Source organism: Sciurus carolinensis, chromosome 16 (genome assembly GCF_902686445.1).
Source record: "Sciurus carolinensis chromosome 16, mSciCar1.2, whole genome shotgun sequence".
NCBI classification, from domain to species: domain Eukaryota; kingdom Metazoa; phylum Chordata; class Mammalia; order Rodentia; family Sciuridae; genus Sciurus; species Sciurus carolinensis.
This window is the reverse complement of record NC_062228.1, coordinates 53676253-53692303: the sequence shown is the minus strand read 5'-3', so window position 1 is coordinate 53692303 and position 16051 is coordinate 53676253. Positions and strand designations below refer to the sequence as shown.

Below are 16051 nucleotides of genomic sequence, written 5' to 3'. Positions count from 1 at the left end.
AATCAATGGGCTCTGGAGATCCCTGACATTCCATTCTCCCAGGGGCAGTCTCCAACTTCCAGATGCAGGTAGCTTTCATAGCCTCCTTTTCCTCAATTTGACCAGATCTCCTAGTGTCCCCTAATCTGGGTACACTAACTGCCTGTCCCCAATTCTGGCTTTAATACCAAGTAAGTAGTTAAAGAGGAGCCTAGAGAAAAGCTTCTAAAGTGTAGCTAGAGAACAGAGGCGGTTTAGCTTTCTGGTGTCGGTCTCATTCATTCACCAAACACCTACGTCCTTCCGTCACTGGGCTGGTGTGTAAGCACAGACTGGGGATCATTACCCCAAGGACTCACCATCTCGAAGGAGCCACAGATGCCATGGAAATACCTACAGCATAAACTATTTCTTTTCAAATAAGGGAAATTATGTTCCAAATTGAATAATGTGCAATGAAAGTTTATTACAGCAGGTCCTTGAAGATGTCACCAAGGAAAAACCTAAATAAACCCTATAGTTTCTTTTTTTTTTTTTTTTTTTTTTTTTTTTAAGAGTAATGTAAGCTCGAGGGCAGGGACCAAACAAAAGCTGACAGAAACGGCTGAAGCAAGCTTTTTTGGAATTTGGCTCTTTGGAGAAATTCCCAGCCCCCAAGGGGTATAGATCGGTATGGAAAGCTGGAGAAAATTGCACGTGGCCCCAGCTGCCCAGGGTCTTTATAGGCCAGAATAGGCGGGGGTCCTGCTGAGTGATAGGTGGACATAAGTGTCAGTGAGGTTTATCTGCGTTTGATTGGTCACTCTATGGCATGCTGCTCTCTCCCAGTAGCCACTTAAGTCCCAACCTAACAAGTAACATAATGGTTTATTTGAAAGATACCTTGTAAACAAATTTAGATTTTATAAGAGTTGATGAACCGGACTGTATCCTGAGGTAGAGTAATTGTTAACGGATGGAATCAACCCAGAAAAGTTACTTAGGACTTCAATATGTGATTGGGCCAAACCTAGGCCACTTGAGATACTCATTGCTGTCCTTTTCTAAGTTCAAAAACAATTTAACATCTCCACAAATCTTGTGTTTCTGACACTGTAAAATCACTTTCCCTTTTGATTCAATTAAACACCTCTACCCTCTGAGCTGATCTTCTTTCTTCTTTGGATCCCTATAGTTTCACTTTTTAAGTGAATTGTGGTTTCATTGACTTAAAAATCACTCATTTTGGAGGTCACAGAGCCGGGCAATACAGTATTAGTCTCCCACTAGCTTGGTGGTGGATCACTCCTGGGACACGTGGGTCAGGACGGTCACCTAGGCTAAACTTCAGGCACCCAAGTCCACTCTTGCTGAAAACACTGGCTTGTCACTTGGACCTACCGATGTCCCATGGTGACTGGGCAGTATAAATGACTTGGCATCTCTCTCTTCATACTGTGTCTGTCTCCTTCAGTGCCTTAACTTTTGGGTCAGATTCTACCTGGACCCATTAAATGTTTGAGAATTTTTTTTGTCAAAACTATAATGCAGGGATCGCTTGACTTAAATGTACCTCCTTCTCTCCACCCTCTCCCTCTCCCTCTCCCTCTCTCTCTCCCACACACATACACTCTTCACACACACATCCTTCCCCTCTTCAAAGAAAAAGACACCAGCTGCCAGACCAAAACACACCAGTGAAAGGAGTGTAAACAGGTAGCCACAGAGTTCCTGGAAGCTCTCTGCCCATTCCCAGAAAAGACAAGAGTATTCCTCCCCTTTCTCAGTCCGTCCCTCTCTTTCAATATTCCTATCCTACATCTGTAAAATCAAACAACGTTAGTGGACAAGATAAAGTGAAACATGACAAATCACTGGAAGTGTTTAAATTGCACTTTTGGGTCAAGGTCAGGAGCTGCAGCCAGGGTATCCCAAGAGGTGGCTGTGTAGACCCAGGTTCAGAGTCAACCCCCAAAACCTCTAGTGTGACTGACTCTGGTGACTCAGCCTGAGGTGCTTGGACAGTTGGGCTGCTCTGACTCATGTGAACCTGTCCTGTGTTTGCAACCAAGATCAAGGCAGGCCTGGAGGAGGAACTGCTTCTGCAGCACCTGAGAACCCAGGACAGATGACAAAGCTGCCTGAAGGAAAGCAGCCACAGGAATGCATGGCTTAAGTCACTCAGTCAAAGGGCGGCTTTCCCACTGCCCCAGCCGCTGACTTAGGAAGGCTCCAGAGAGCTGCCGATCCCGACTCCTGCCCACCCAGGTGATAGTCGCTCCTTGCTCTGCACCTGGGAGAGGCTTCAGCCGCAGGTCTCAGACCCTGATGACTCAAAGTTGACCCCAACCATTAGGACATCTTCCAATAAATATCCAAGTGAAATAGTTGACACAGAAATGGCATCATGTAAAGTGGGAATCAGCAAAAACTTGAAATGTAAGGGGTGCGGTGTATCTCAGTGGTAAAATGCTGACTAGCAAGTCTGAGGGCCTGGGTTCCACACTGAACATCAAGAGAAAAAAAAAGGGAGGGAGGGAGGGAGGGAGGGTAAGAGAGAAAAAAGGAGGGAAGAAGGAAGAAAGGAAGAAAAAATAAAAATACTTGAATGCAAATTTCAAATATTTCCTATCAAATCAAAATTTGAGATTGGGAACTGGAAAGCAGCTGAATAGGAAAGCCCCCTCCATGTGCAGAGGGGAGGGAGCCAGAGGGAGGGACAAACATTATTCTCTGTTATGTGGATAAATATAGACATGTTCTTTAAATAAACTTAACATTTGAATTTTTAAAGAGAGTGTAATAAAAACTGACATAACAGCTTCCAAACACCCAAATTTGGAGAAACAAAGAATTAAAAGAGCAAGCTAGATTATTTCAGCAAAAATAGGTAAACAAGATAGGTAACAAGAGTTCACGCCTGTAATCCCAGCACCTCAGGAGGCTGAGACTGGAGGATCACAAATTCCAGGCCAGCCTCAGCTGGCCCTAAGTGAGGCCCTAAGAAAATTAGAGAGACCCCCATCTTGAAATAAAATACAAAAAAAGGGCTGGGGATGAGGGTCAGTGGTTAAGCACCTCTGGGTTCAATTCCTGGTACAAAAAAAAGGGGGGGGTCCTTATCTCTGTTGCTCTTTCTTTGCCACAAACACTGACATTCACAGGTTCCAGGTTGGGATGTAGATATCTTTGGGGGAACAATGTTTCAGCCTGCCACAACCTTTTGAAGATACAATAAATTCAACAGTCCTAATCTACTGGAAGATTGAAACATAAAAATAGTTAAAAAAAAAAAAAAAAAAAGGCTAATTTACAGAAGATCAAAGGGCAAAAGAATTTGGCAAGAGGGTTGACCTTAAGGGGTGCCTGTTCCAGTGGCCCAGCAAGATCATCACAGTCGTGGTCTCTTTCTGCATCTTCTCTGCCTTCTGAAGTGCTGATCACACTAAATTTGGCTTCCATTATGGTTGAAAACAGGCCTCTAGAAACTTCCATGATTGCAGCCTTCCTCCAAGGGTGCTTCCTCCCATGTTCTCTGCTGCACAACTGCCAGAATGAGCTCTCAAAAATGCAAAGTGAAAAAAAAAAAAAAAAAAAACCTGCAAAGTGAACCAGGTGTCCTGGTGCACGCCTGTAATCCCAGAGGCTGGGGAGGCTGAGGAGGCTGAGGCAGGAGGATCACAAGTTCAAATCCAGTCTCAGCAACTTAGCGGGACCCTATCTCAAAACACAGAAAGGGCTTGGGACGTAGCTCAGTGGATAAACGCCCCTGGTAGGAAAAAGAAAAAAAGGGAAAAAAAGCAAAGTGAAGCACCCCAGTTCCTGAAATGCTCTTCCATGGCTCCCTGGGGCCCACAGCTTGAAGTCCAGACCCTTATCATGCCCGACAAGCCCGGGGCGGTCTGGCCCTGCTGCCCTGGTCAGCCTTCTCGCTCCCCACGCACCCCCACCCTTTGCGTCCCGGCAACGCCAACCTTCCTACCTTCCTTCCAGACACACCTGCCTCTTCTCTTCTCCGTGCCTTCACTCACGCTGGGGCATCTGCTGAGCTCCCTCCTCTCCTCATCGAGCTCCTGGTACCTACAGGGTCAGACAGCTCTGAGGGATTGAAATACTGTGTAACTCTGGACATCATCATAAAACCCAGTAACTCTCCGCTCTGGATATTTCATACTACGTTTCTTACTACTGTTGATAGGAGCAGACTACTCCCCGGGAGAAGCGGACTCTCAGGAACATCACAGAACCCGACCCCGCGAGGCTGAGATTGCTCTCTGGACCTGCAGGTGTTGGACCAAGCCAGCGAGGGCGGACTAGTGACGACTGCGCGCTCTGGCGGTGGAAAGAGGGAACTGCAGGGACCCACCAGGCGTCTTTTCCCCCATGAACCGAGCCCAAGCCCAAGGTCAGAGTTGATAACGGATGGATCCCTAGGAGCTTGTCACCTCAGGTACCACGCTAATCTGGTCATCCACGTGAAATATGGTATATTTGGTTTTTTTAATAGTTACTAGGTTTTTTTCATTTATTGCCTATCTTCCCACTAGTACCTGTGAATACAGAAATTTCTGTACACGTCCCTAGCACCTACAACAGGTAGGTGGAACACACAGTAGTTGCTCAATAAATAACATGGAATGGAATAGAATTCACATCAATTCTGCCCTTAGACTCAAACCTGAGTCTCTCCCCACAGGGCAAGGAGCCCGTACGAGCAAGCAGGTGTGCTAGTCCCTGTTTCTGGATCTCCAGATCATGGAATTCCCCAGACAGGAGCCCAAGCCTCCTTCCGGAACCTGCACAAGCCTCTTCCCTGAAGTCATGATGCAAGAAAGTCAGGCGTGACTCCTAAATCCAAGGGGCACCTGTCTCTGGGGCTATGCCAGAGACATCCTTGTCCAAGAATTCTGAATGCCAACCAATTCTGCTAGGCTCTGGCTCTTCTAAGGAAATAAAAAGGTGCTGCCTGCAGGATGTGGGGCTGGGAGCACCTTGTGAGAGGTTGCCTGAGTTAGCTCAGGTAAGGGCAGGCAGAAGGGCAGATGAAGAGGGAGAAAGAACCGGTGTTTATGATCTGTGTTCCCACATTGCTGGGAAAAGAGCTGACAGATGGTGGCCAGGTGATTCAACAAAAGCTCCCGACTCCCCTCCTCCTACCCCAACTCCCTGGAGTAAGCCATGGGCTTCGACAGAAAAGGCAATTCAGAAACTGTGCTGTCCACAATCATTGGGTGTGGGCTGTTGCCTGGCCCCTGTCTCTCGGTTTTGTCTTTTTGAAGGTGTTTGGTGCAGGGCGTAGATCAGAGTCATTTAGCAGCTGTTAGCTTGATGTGTAGGTTTCACCACATGAATCCATTACCTGTGTTCCCTGTACTCTTGTCCAGGAGCCCACAGACGAGGGGCAGCCCTGATGCCTTGTGGGGAGGGACTATCGCTAAACCCCAATGCGCAGACGGAGAAACTGAGAACAGGTCCGTGTGTAATCCACCTGCACAGATCACCACCTAGGATATCCGCTAGGGACCGGGGATATAATGGTGAGGGGGCAAATGGCAGTTCCCTTCCTTATCATTAAATGTGACAGTGATACACCCAGTCTTGCCTGTGCCTATTGGCCCAGAACAGATCTTCATAGCTCCCCGCTTTGCTCTCCAGTGTTGGCGTTTGGATGATGAATGAATGACGACCCTACTTATAGACGTGATTGTAAACTAGGAAAGGCAGGAATTGGCCAAAGAAGAAAACAGGCAAATAAAAAACTACAGTTGTGATAAGTACGAAAGAGAGGAAATGGTATGAAGAAAGCAGAGGGATTTTTTTCCTACTCTGACATACTGGAAAGAAGAACGTCCCCTTGAGGAGACAACATGGAAGGAACATAGGTGGCAACTGGGGTGGGGGAGGAGGAAGAGAGCAGTCCAGGCTTAGGGACAGCAGAGAAAAAAATCAAGATGCCACCTTGTAAATGCCATCTTCATTTAATCTTATTTCTATCATTTTTGATACAACAAAGAAAACAAATGTTTTTACTAACTACAGGAGAATAGTTTTCACACAAGCTAAATTAATAATGACATATTAAGTAATGGCAGCTAGTGAGTTAGACATTTTAAAATTCGACTTTCCAAAACATACAGGAAGTAAATCTAATTTCCTCTTATCAAAAAAGTACACAAGTAATATAGACTCAGGAATAAAAGCAAAATATAACAATTACCCATTGAAGCTGCAGTAAACGCCCATAAGGCATGCTTCCTTTTAGGTTGACAAAATACAGAATAAATAAAACTCTAACAAGGGAAGACCTCACCCCACCCGGCCAATATTTATGTTCTTAGTACCTATGAGGAATCTGATAATCAAATGTCCCTGTCTTTTTACAGCTTGCTCAGTGTTTTGTAATCTAAAAGCCAAGGTACAAAGTTCCTGATTTCTCAAGTTTCCCCTATTTAGAATTTGTACAGAGTATGTAAAAAGTCCCCCATAGACAGATACATGCCATGTCCAACATAGAAAAACTTACAGTTCCAGCGAGGGGTGATGGGGGATTAGAAAAATAAGGATTCACAAATGTAGATTTTGAAGATAAATAGCTAGGATCAGGTGGAGTGCTGCTCTTTGGTGGAGAAGCAGATGTAAAGAGTTACACCAGCAATCTTTATTTATATATGTCTCATCAGCAGGTTAAAGACTATGCAGCCATTATTCTTTGTATTCAGGAAAGTCACAGACACTAGGACATCTATGCAGTTTTTCCACAGTTGCAATCCACAGTTCCAGAGTGCAATGTTAGGAGCTTTGTGTAGCTCTCAAGAAAGTCCATTGTTAAACTTTACTGTAAAGCAGGCAACCAAAGAAGTGGAGCTGGTGAAACATTGTGGTTGTCTAGCATAAGAATTCCTTCCTTCCTTCCTTCCCAGGAGCTGTGTGCCTGAGATCAAGGTCAGAGCTGGCAGGACTCTTGCACAGAGCCTCCCCAGGCAGGGCATTGCCACAGCAGCTGAGCATCCTGTGCCCTTGCACAGGAACATTCCCAGGCACCAGGCATGCCACAGCCGTGAGGTCATCGGAGATCCCTGATCTCAGTCACTGCTCTCCCGTCCTCTGTCACCACTCTCCACAGATACAGGGTAGACAACACATGTTCAAGGGTTATCAAGGACAGGGTGGCTGGGGGTCTCAGACACAGCTGTGGTAAAAGCAGTCCATGCTGTCAGACGTGGTGAGAAGCTTGGGGTTTATCTCAAAGATCATGAGAAACCACAAGACAATGTGACTCATTTTGAGGGTGATCTTCAGAAAAGACCTGACCAGATCTGTGCTTTGGCCTCACAGGGCAAGAGTGCATGCTAGGAGACCACTAAGAGGCAGGGAGAGGAATCCAAGTGGGAGGAGATGGTGACGGGACAGAGTGGAGGAAGTGTAATATACAGAAGCAGTCCAATGCCTAGGACATTTAGGAGGTAACAGCAACATGACTTGCATTCATTCAGGCATCCAGTAACTATTTATTGAGCACCTGCTGTATGCTGAGCATTGTTTTGGGTGCTAGATACAACAGGAGAAGGAACAGGGGATGATCAAGGAAGGTGCTCAGATTTATGGCTTCTGTAACAGACAGATGGTGAGATCATCCCCTTGTACAGGGACCCCTGAAAGAGAACTAATTGGAAGAAGAAAATCACCAACCAACTTCTGCTGGAGGTGTCTGTGGAATGTCAAGTAGGCAGGTGGATATACAGATCCATAACTCAGCAGAGGCTAGACATTAAAATCTCAGAGTTGTGAGGCATGATGGCACATGCCTGTAATCCCAGTGGCTCGGGAGGCTGAGACAAGATGATCTCAAGTCCAAGACCAGTCTCAACAACTTAGTGAGACCCTCAGCAACTTAGTGAGACTCTATCTCAAAAAAAGGGGGGGCTGGGGATATGGCTCAGTGGTAAAGCGCTCCTGGGTTAAATCTTCCAGTACCAAAAAATTAAAAATAAATAAAATAAATCTCAGAGTCATCAGCATCTCAGTGGTAGCTGAAGTCAGAATGTAGCAGAAGAGTATATGATCCAGGGCAGAAGAAGGAGCCCAAAGAAAGAGAGAAGAAAAAAAAAAAAGACCAACCACAGAAGCAGAAGGAAAACCAAGACAGTCTTGGGTCACAGAAGCTAAGAGAAGTGAACATTTCAAGGAGGAAGTGGTCAGCTATATGAAATGTTGCCCAAGGTCATCCAGCTAATAAGTGGTAGGAATGAAATTTAAAACAAGGCCTAGCTACATAATAAATGATGCTGGAGTAAATGGTCACCATTTAGAAACAAAGTTAGACCCCTACCTCACACCACATGGAAATGTAAATGAGAGCAAAATTCTAAAAGTAAAACACAGAATAACAATATTTCTAAAACACAAAAGGTTTTATAATTTTGGTGTGAAAAAGTCTTCTTAAGGCAAGACCGGAAACACAGAAATCATAAAAGAAATCTGACTTTTAAAAAAGATTGGAGGGGAAGAACTGACAGACAATCCAACAGGAAAATGATTAAGAGATGAATGAACAGTTCAGAAAACATGGATGCAAATAGCCATAAATGTATTAAAAAGACAAATATCTCTCTAATGTTGAAGTGGTAAAGCATGTATAAACTGTTTACATTACTGGGGGGAAAAACACAAAACCCTTTTGGGGTTGGCATTTTGCAGTATGGATGAAAATGTTACATGTGTTCTATTTGCTGATTTAGGTGCTCATACATGGGGAGATTTACTTTGTGAAACTTAATTGACCTCTGCAATCTATTAATGCTATTAATTCTATTGTCTATAAACTCTATTCTATTAAGTCTGTAGGAAGTGCATTTATACACTTGTCTATATGTACATTATTCTTTATTGTTTCTTATTTGGGGGGGGTACCAGGGAGTGAACTCAGGGGCACTCAACCACTGGGCCATGTCCCCAGCCATATTTTGTATTTTATTTGGAGACAGGGTCTCACTGAGTTGCTTAGTGTCTCACTTTTGCTGAGGTTGCCTTTGAACTCGAGATCCTCCTGCTTCAGCCTCCCAAACCGCTGGGATTACAGGCATGTGCCACTGAACTGGCTCTTTACTGCTTCTAAAAAGAGCTGATACACATAAAACACACTTTTCTAAGAACTCAATAATCTTAGTTATGGGATTATTTGTTTCACAAATTGATTATAATAAGACAACCAGCATCTGCATGTCAGAGTTACTTTATATTAGGTAGAGGGTAGTGAAGGGAGGGGAAGGGGAATGGGGTAGGAAGGATAGTAGAGTAAAACAGACATTATTACCTCATGCACATATATGACTGCATGACTGATGTGAACCTTCAATATGTACAATCAGAAAAATGAGAAATTATACTCCATTTATGTATGATTTATCAAAATGTATAAATTCATTCTATTGTCATGAATAACTAATTAGAATGAATAAAAAATATTTAAAGATAAACAGGTATTTTTTAGCTTTTACTTATTTTTTTGCAGTGCTGGGGATTGAACCCAGGGCCTTGTGCTTGCGAAGCAGGCACTCTACCAACTGAGTTATCTCCCCAGCCCGATAAACAGGTATTTTTTAATGGGCAATGGATACAAACTGGTAACTGACAGAAGGGCAAATCCAAAGGCACAACACACAGAAATTACTCAGGTTCCTGAGTGGTCATACAAATGTCAGTTGAAGTTCCCGACAGATATCACTTTATGTCTATAAATTTAAGAAATGACAGCACCCACTTCTGGGGTGGGGATGAGAAGGCATCAATAAAAAAAAAATCAGTGTTGGAAATATGAATTGTTAATAGCCTTTTGGGGAAAGCAATGTGGTAAAATCTATTAAATGTGTATTTTGACTTAACAAGTCTGTGTCCATAGCGTATTTATGAGTGCTCCAGTGTACAGGGACACTTTGTGCAACACAAGGCAGGAAGAGGACCAGAAAGCCTTCCAAAAAAAGAGTTCATCAGCAATGCTGGACCTTCACCACGAAACACCATGCAGCTGTAGGAGGAATTCATGAGCAAAAGCTGCTTTGCCCTGGAGAGGTGCACATGAAATGCCAGGTGACAAAAGGTAAACTGAGGCTGGATGTGGTGGCACACACCTATCATCCTCCCAGCGACTGGGGGAGCTGAGGCAAGAGGATCACAAGTTCAAGACCAGCCTCAGCAACTTAGCCTGACCCTGTCTCAAAATAAAAAATTAAAAAGGGCTCAGAAGGGCTGGGGAGATAGCTCAGCTGGTAGAGTTCTTGCCTCGCAAGCACAAGGCCCTGGGTTCGATCCCCAGTACCACAAAAAAAATAATAATAAAATAAAATAAATAAAAAGGGCTCAGGATGTGGCTCAGTGGGTAAGTACTCCTGGGTTCAATCTCCACTACCTCAAAAAAAGGGGGGAAGCTAATGCATTCAATTCCAGTTTTGTTGTTTTTCATGGCCTTATATAAGTGGAATTGATTTTGAACTCCCTGTCTGGAGGCAGGAAGCCAGGGGTCCAACCCTGGCTTCGCCATCTCCCCCATGTGTGGTAACCCACCATGCCTGTTTCCTCAACTGTAAAAGATGGTAAAATAGCATGTACCTCCCAAGCCTCTTGTGACCATGTGACAATCTCTGTGGGGCTTAGAGTTGTCATGCTTAGAGTTGCCTGGGGTGTCACTTTGGTGGTATCATGAGTGTGAGTATACTTTACATGAACGTGAAAAACGTGGAAGAAAACGTACACGCACCACACGTCCTCATTGGGGACCTCAGGTGTGCTGAGCAGGAGGAGGCGATTAACCTTCACAGGATTCAGTTTGTTACAACTAGTATGTGTTTCTTTAAACTTTTTTTTAAGGTACAGGGACTGGGGGTTGAAGGCAGAAGCCCTCTATCACTGAGCTACACCCCGGCCCTTTTTATTTTATGTTGAGACAGGGTCACACTAAGTTGCTGAGGCTGGCTACAAAAGCAACTGGGATCCTCCTGTCTCAGCTCCCCAAGTTGCTGGGATTACAGATGGCTCTTTGTAAACTGTAAAGATTCACTAAAGTGGAAGGAAAAGGGGAAGAAGAAGCCAGACACTCTGCCCCGAATTTCCCAAGTGCTCTAGGAAGGCCTGGGAAGGAAAGCCCTCTGCCCCACAGGAGATCTGAACCCACTCAGTGGCCCAGGCAAGTGTCTGCTCCTTTCTGGACTCAGCTGACTCCTCTTCAGAATGGACTGCTAGTGGCACCCATGAAAGTCATGGTGCTTACGACCAAGGGTAGACCTGAGTTTGAGTCCCTGTGAAGTTCATGTGTCGGTGAAGTTCATGTGTCACCGTGTACCAGACATCTAAGGGCCCTATCCTGGTCAACCCATTTAATTCCCCAAACTTCTCAGCTGAGAACCTCACCTTATCATCCCAGCATTGCAGATGGGAAAAACTGAGGCACAGAAAGATTAAGTCACTTGCCAGGGCTCACACACTAGAAAGTGCCCAGAGTTCCAAGGTGGGCAACTTGGTCCTGAATTCCAGTTCTGGACCACTGGGCTCTGCCTGCATGTCTTGATGATTGTCCCTCTTCCAACCTCATTTTACTCAGTTGTGACCCTGGTTTCCCACGACTCGCCTCCAATTTGCTGCAAGAGTTAAATGCACCTCTGGACTTGTGAGAAGTGTTTTTAAAATGGAACCTTTGTTAGCTCAGTCCCTGCAGGAAGGGGGAGATGTGCCAATGCCCTGGGCCCCTCTCCGTCCTGTGCAAGTTCCTGATAAGTTATCCAATACCCCACTAAGAGGAGACACAAAGGCTGGCAGGGATCCAGCCCCAAGCAAAGCGCCCCGGGGCCTGTGCGCCCCTCCCCACCTGACCCAGACTCACCACTGACCACACCGCATCCTGTTCGGCCCTACCAGAGGAGGAAGTTGAAACTGGGGTCCCGTGTGATCGGCCCAGGAAGTCCCGCCGGGGTGTGAAGCAAGCGCTTCCCCGCTGCTGTGCTCCAGCAGATAAAGGTGGCCCCGCCAGTTGCGCTGCTCCTAGCCAGCTCTGCGCGCCCTGCCCGTCATGTCCCACACCTGCGCGCTGCTCGCCTGGGCCCTCCTCGCCCTCATCGGACTCGAAGCAGCTCAAAGTAAAGAAACCCCATCCTGCTGCGGCCCCATCGTGTCCCGGAGCGAGTGGGGGGCCCTGCCATCCGAGTGCTCCCAGCGCCTAAGCCAGCCGGTGCGCTACGTGGTGATATCGCACACAGCGGGCAGCAACTGCGACACCCCGGCCTTGTGCCGGCAGCAGGCCCAGAACGTGCAGCACTACCATGCGCGCACGCGGGGCTGGTGCGACGTGGCCTACAAGTGAGTGCAGAGGGAGGCAAGGCTGAACTGGGGACCACAGGGGGCAGGGGTGCAGTCGCGAGCCAGCAGACCTGCTCTTAGTTACAGTTCTGGAGCCACCTGGCTGACACCTCCGCAGCTCACTGGAGCTCGCAGGGTTGTGGTTTCTCCCCCAGGGTCATGGCCCAGGGCTGGGCAGGTAGCTGCAGGCAGCAGCAGAAGCTCTGAGGACCTCAAGTCCAAGCTCTGCTCCCCAGAGGAGCCGGCAGACAACCTCACACACCAGATATCCTCTACACCGTGAAGGAATCCCTTCACCATCCTGGCGCCTTGTCAGGAGGCTCGAGTGCCGGTATCAGCTGGGCTTAGTGCTGCCTGAGACCCAGGGCAGGTCCCTCCCCAGCGGGGACAGGTCCTCTCCACTTCAGCTCCCCAACTCTTTAGTCAACCGGCTTGCCCGGCAAGCACTTAGGCTGCTACCTAGCATGTTGCAGGAGCCCAAAATCCATGCGCTATTGGCATTGAGCACATACTGTGTGCCGGAAAGTGTGCAGAAACTGGAGCCAGACCCCCCTCCGGGGCCTTTATAAGGCTGGTGGAAGGAAAGGCGTCCCTGAGCAGTGGCTTTGAGGTGGCTCTGGGATGAGGGAGCTGAGGGAGGCTGCAGGGAGTGGGGGGGGAGGTGTATAGGGGCAAATGCTGTGAATCCAGGTAAGCAGGTCACACCTGAAAGACGCAGTGGCTGGATATGCTGGAAGGGGCCTGTGGTCAGTGAGGACTTTGGTTTTCACTTTGAGATGGGAGCCATGGGGGCGTCTAAAAAGCAGAGGGTGTGGCAGGCTTCCTCTGGCTGCTGTGAGGGAAACAGACCATCCAGGAGGGCGGATATAGGGCAGCAGGTGGGGTAAAGCAGCCTGCGGGAGGGGCAGGCGTGGCCATCAGCTCCTTTAAGAGGTGGGGTGGGGGCTCACACAAAGACCCCCAGAGAGAGGTACACTGCAACCCATAGGTTCTCAGGCCAAGGTGAGCATCCGAATCTGGGAATGCAGCTCCCCAGGCCCCACCTGGAGCCTGTTCCAACAGATCCCACTCAGAAGTCTAGGAGCCACAAGGATACCCCCAGCCCTTCCCACTTGAGATTTTATCAATTGAGGCTCCAACTTCAAGGTTCTGTTTCCAAGGGTCAGGGGCTTAGATCGTAAGTGTTTCCCGAGGTCAGGAAGCTAAGCCAGGGCTGCAGCCTCTGGTCTAAATGGCCTTTTAAAACAGCACACACTGACATCTGCTCCTCAGATTTGAGGGTTCGACATCTGATTCATGTTCTGAACACCCTTCCCTTGCCATACCTATCACGTTCTCTCTCAGCCTGTTTCCCCACCTGGAAATCGGGATTTCCACTGTACCTACCTGATGGTGGTTGAGGTTTAAATTAGATGCATCCAGGGAATAAACACAGAGCCCCAACCACAGGGCCAGTGCCAGGGATGGACAGGGCCATCACTGGCTCAGTCCCCACAGCTGGCATCATTAGGGTATTTCTAGTCTCCCCAAAGGCAGATTCTGTGAGCTGGCTTCCTAAATGGCAGATCCAGGACTTAGATTCAGAAGTTCCAACATTCTGTGTATCCTCAGTGACTCTGTGACCCAGAGAGCTGAGTCCGCAGATACTGCAGCTCCAGGGTGTGATCTTCCAGATAATTCCAAGGTGCCAGTCATACTCACTCAGTCAAGACATGTTGAATGAGTGAATCTTAAGGATCTACTGCCAGGATTGAAACCCCAAGGAGACAGATGTGATCCAAACCCTTGAGTCCCCGATTCTGAGGGGCAAGTGCCTCTAGGGCATGACCTTGTGCAAATCATGTGGCTTTCTGAGTCTCTGCCCCTCAGCTTAACTGGGGAAGACTAGGGTACCCACCTCAGAGGGTGGTCCTGTGAGGATTCAGTAAAGTAAGAGTTCATCAAATCCAAAAGGGAGGCAAGAGACAGCAAGGAACAAGAGCATGTGGGCGGGCATCCGGAGACCTGGGTAAAACTCTGGCTCTGCCTGACTGTGACCTTGGACAGGAGAGGCCACTTCTCTAATCCTCTCTTAGTGACATGGGGTGGCAGTGACCTATAGGCAGTAGGGGGATTTTAAAAAAAGATACACAGAGAGCTGTGCTTGGCATGTGGCAGAGGCCACATTGTTCTTATGGAAAATCAGACAGTGAAGAGCGGACTACTGGAAATCGCTCACGCTATGGCAGGAACCGGGTGGGGTGAAAGGGACGGGGAGGCCCTTCCTCCTCCTCAAGATGAACCCTCCGCGCAGCTTCCTGATTGGAGAAGATGGGCTCGTATATGAGGGCCGTGGCTGGAACATCAAGGGCGACCACACAGGCCCCACCTGGAACCCCATATCCATTGGCATCACCTTCATGGGCAACTACATGGGTAAGTGACTGTCCTAGAGGCTGGGATGGGCTCAGGGGTGGGGCAGGAGGTGGGTGGTAGCTGAAAGGTTATGCCATTTACAAGTTCTGTGACCTCGGGCAAAGGATTCCAATTCCTGAGCCTCATCTCCTCTTTGAATAACAGTGGGAGCAGCTGGGGCAGGAATGAGGATTATCTGGGCTATGCATAATTTCTTGGGCCAGTCCAGATGTGGGCCAGACTATCAGCATGGCTATCAGCATGGGCAGAACACAGAGGAGGGAGAATAAGCGATGATGATCATGGCGGTCAGTGCTTGCTAAGCCTCCCAGGCACGTTCCTTGGGTTTTACATAAAGTAGCTGTCATTACTGTCGCCTTTCATGGAGGAGCAAACAGGCACAGAGAGCAGTTAAGACCAGTGCAGGGGGCTCAATTTACCCCTACTTCATACTAGACTACTTCTGTCCTTTAAGGGAGCCCCAGCCTAACTTCTGCATCTGTCCCTCCAGAGCGGGTGCCCCCACCACGGGCCATCCGGGCAGCCCAGAGTCTGCTGGCCTGCGGTGTGACTCTAGGAGCCCTGAGACCCGACTATGAGATCAAAGGACACCGGGATGTGCAGCAGACACTCTCTCCTGGTGACCAGCTCTATGCAGTCATCCAGAATTGGCCACACTACCGCGAGTGAGGCCCCCCACCTCATGCCTCTCTCCCCAAAAGCTGGAAAAACCCCTGCCTCCTCCTCCTTCAAAAAAGATGAGGGCTAGGGATGTAGCTCAGTGCAAGCACAAGGCCTTGGGTTCAATCCCCAGCACCGCAAAAAAAAAAAAAAAAAAAAGGATACACTGGGTTCGATTCTCAGCATCACATAAATATAAATAAATAAAAATAAAATAAAGGTATTGTGTCCTTCTACAACTAAAAAAACAAAAATTTTTTTTAAAAAGATACAACTTGAGAGGCTGAGGCATGAGGATCACAAGTTCAAGGCCAGCCTGGCCAACTTAGTGAGATTCTGTCTCAAAAGAAAATAAAAAGGACTGGGGATGTAGCTCAGTGGTAGAGCACCCCTGGGTTCAATCCCCAGTACCACCATATAAATAAATAAATACCGCTCCAACTGTGTTCCTGAACTGGCCCCACCACATGCCCTGCTCCTCCCTCCCACAAGGTCCCAGCATCACCCTTCCTCCCAGCACTCTGTCCTCGATGGTGCTCAGAACCCAGAGGCCCCGACCCTGAACCAAGACCCCGGAGATCCCAGCTCAGAAGCAACATCACAGCTCAGAACCCAGAGGTCTCAGGTCAGAGCCCAGGAATCAGCACCAAGTAGGCCCAGATGTCACCACCAG

General features: G+C 47.7%; 1 protein-coding gene across 1 annotated transcript; it reads left to right on the top strand.

Moving 5' to 3' along the window:
• The first annotated feature begins 11928 nt into the window (after nucleotides 1-11928).
• Nucleotides 11929-15537, top strand: Pglyrp1 (peptidoglycan recognition protein 1). The gene is made up of 3 exons (XM_047529146.1): nucleotides 11929-12303; nucleotides 14597-14718; nucleotides 15209-15537. Exons 1-3 carry the CDS (start codon nucleotides 12017-12019, stop codon nucleotides 15385-15387), a joined length of 588 nt encoding a protein of 195 aa, XP_047385102.1. The 5' UTR covers nucleotides 11929-12016; the 3' UTR covers nucleotides 15388-15537.
• The last annotated feature ends 514 nt before the right edge of the window (nucleotides 15538-16051 follow it).

Coding starts and splice junctions, on each gene's coding strand:
- Pglyrp1 (XM_047529146.1), top strand. CDS start 12,017: ATGTCCCACACCTGCGCGCTGCTCGCCTGGGCCCTCCTCGCCCTCATC. Junction 12,304..14,596: donor TGGTGCGACGTGGCCTACAA/GTGAGTGCAGAG, acceptor CCCTCCGCGCAG/CTTCCTGATTGGAGAAGATG. Junction 14,719..15,208: donor CTTCATGGGCAACTACATGG/GTAAGTGACTGT, acceptor CTGTCCCTCCAG/AGCGGGTGCCCCCACCACGG.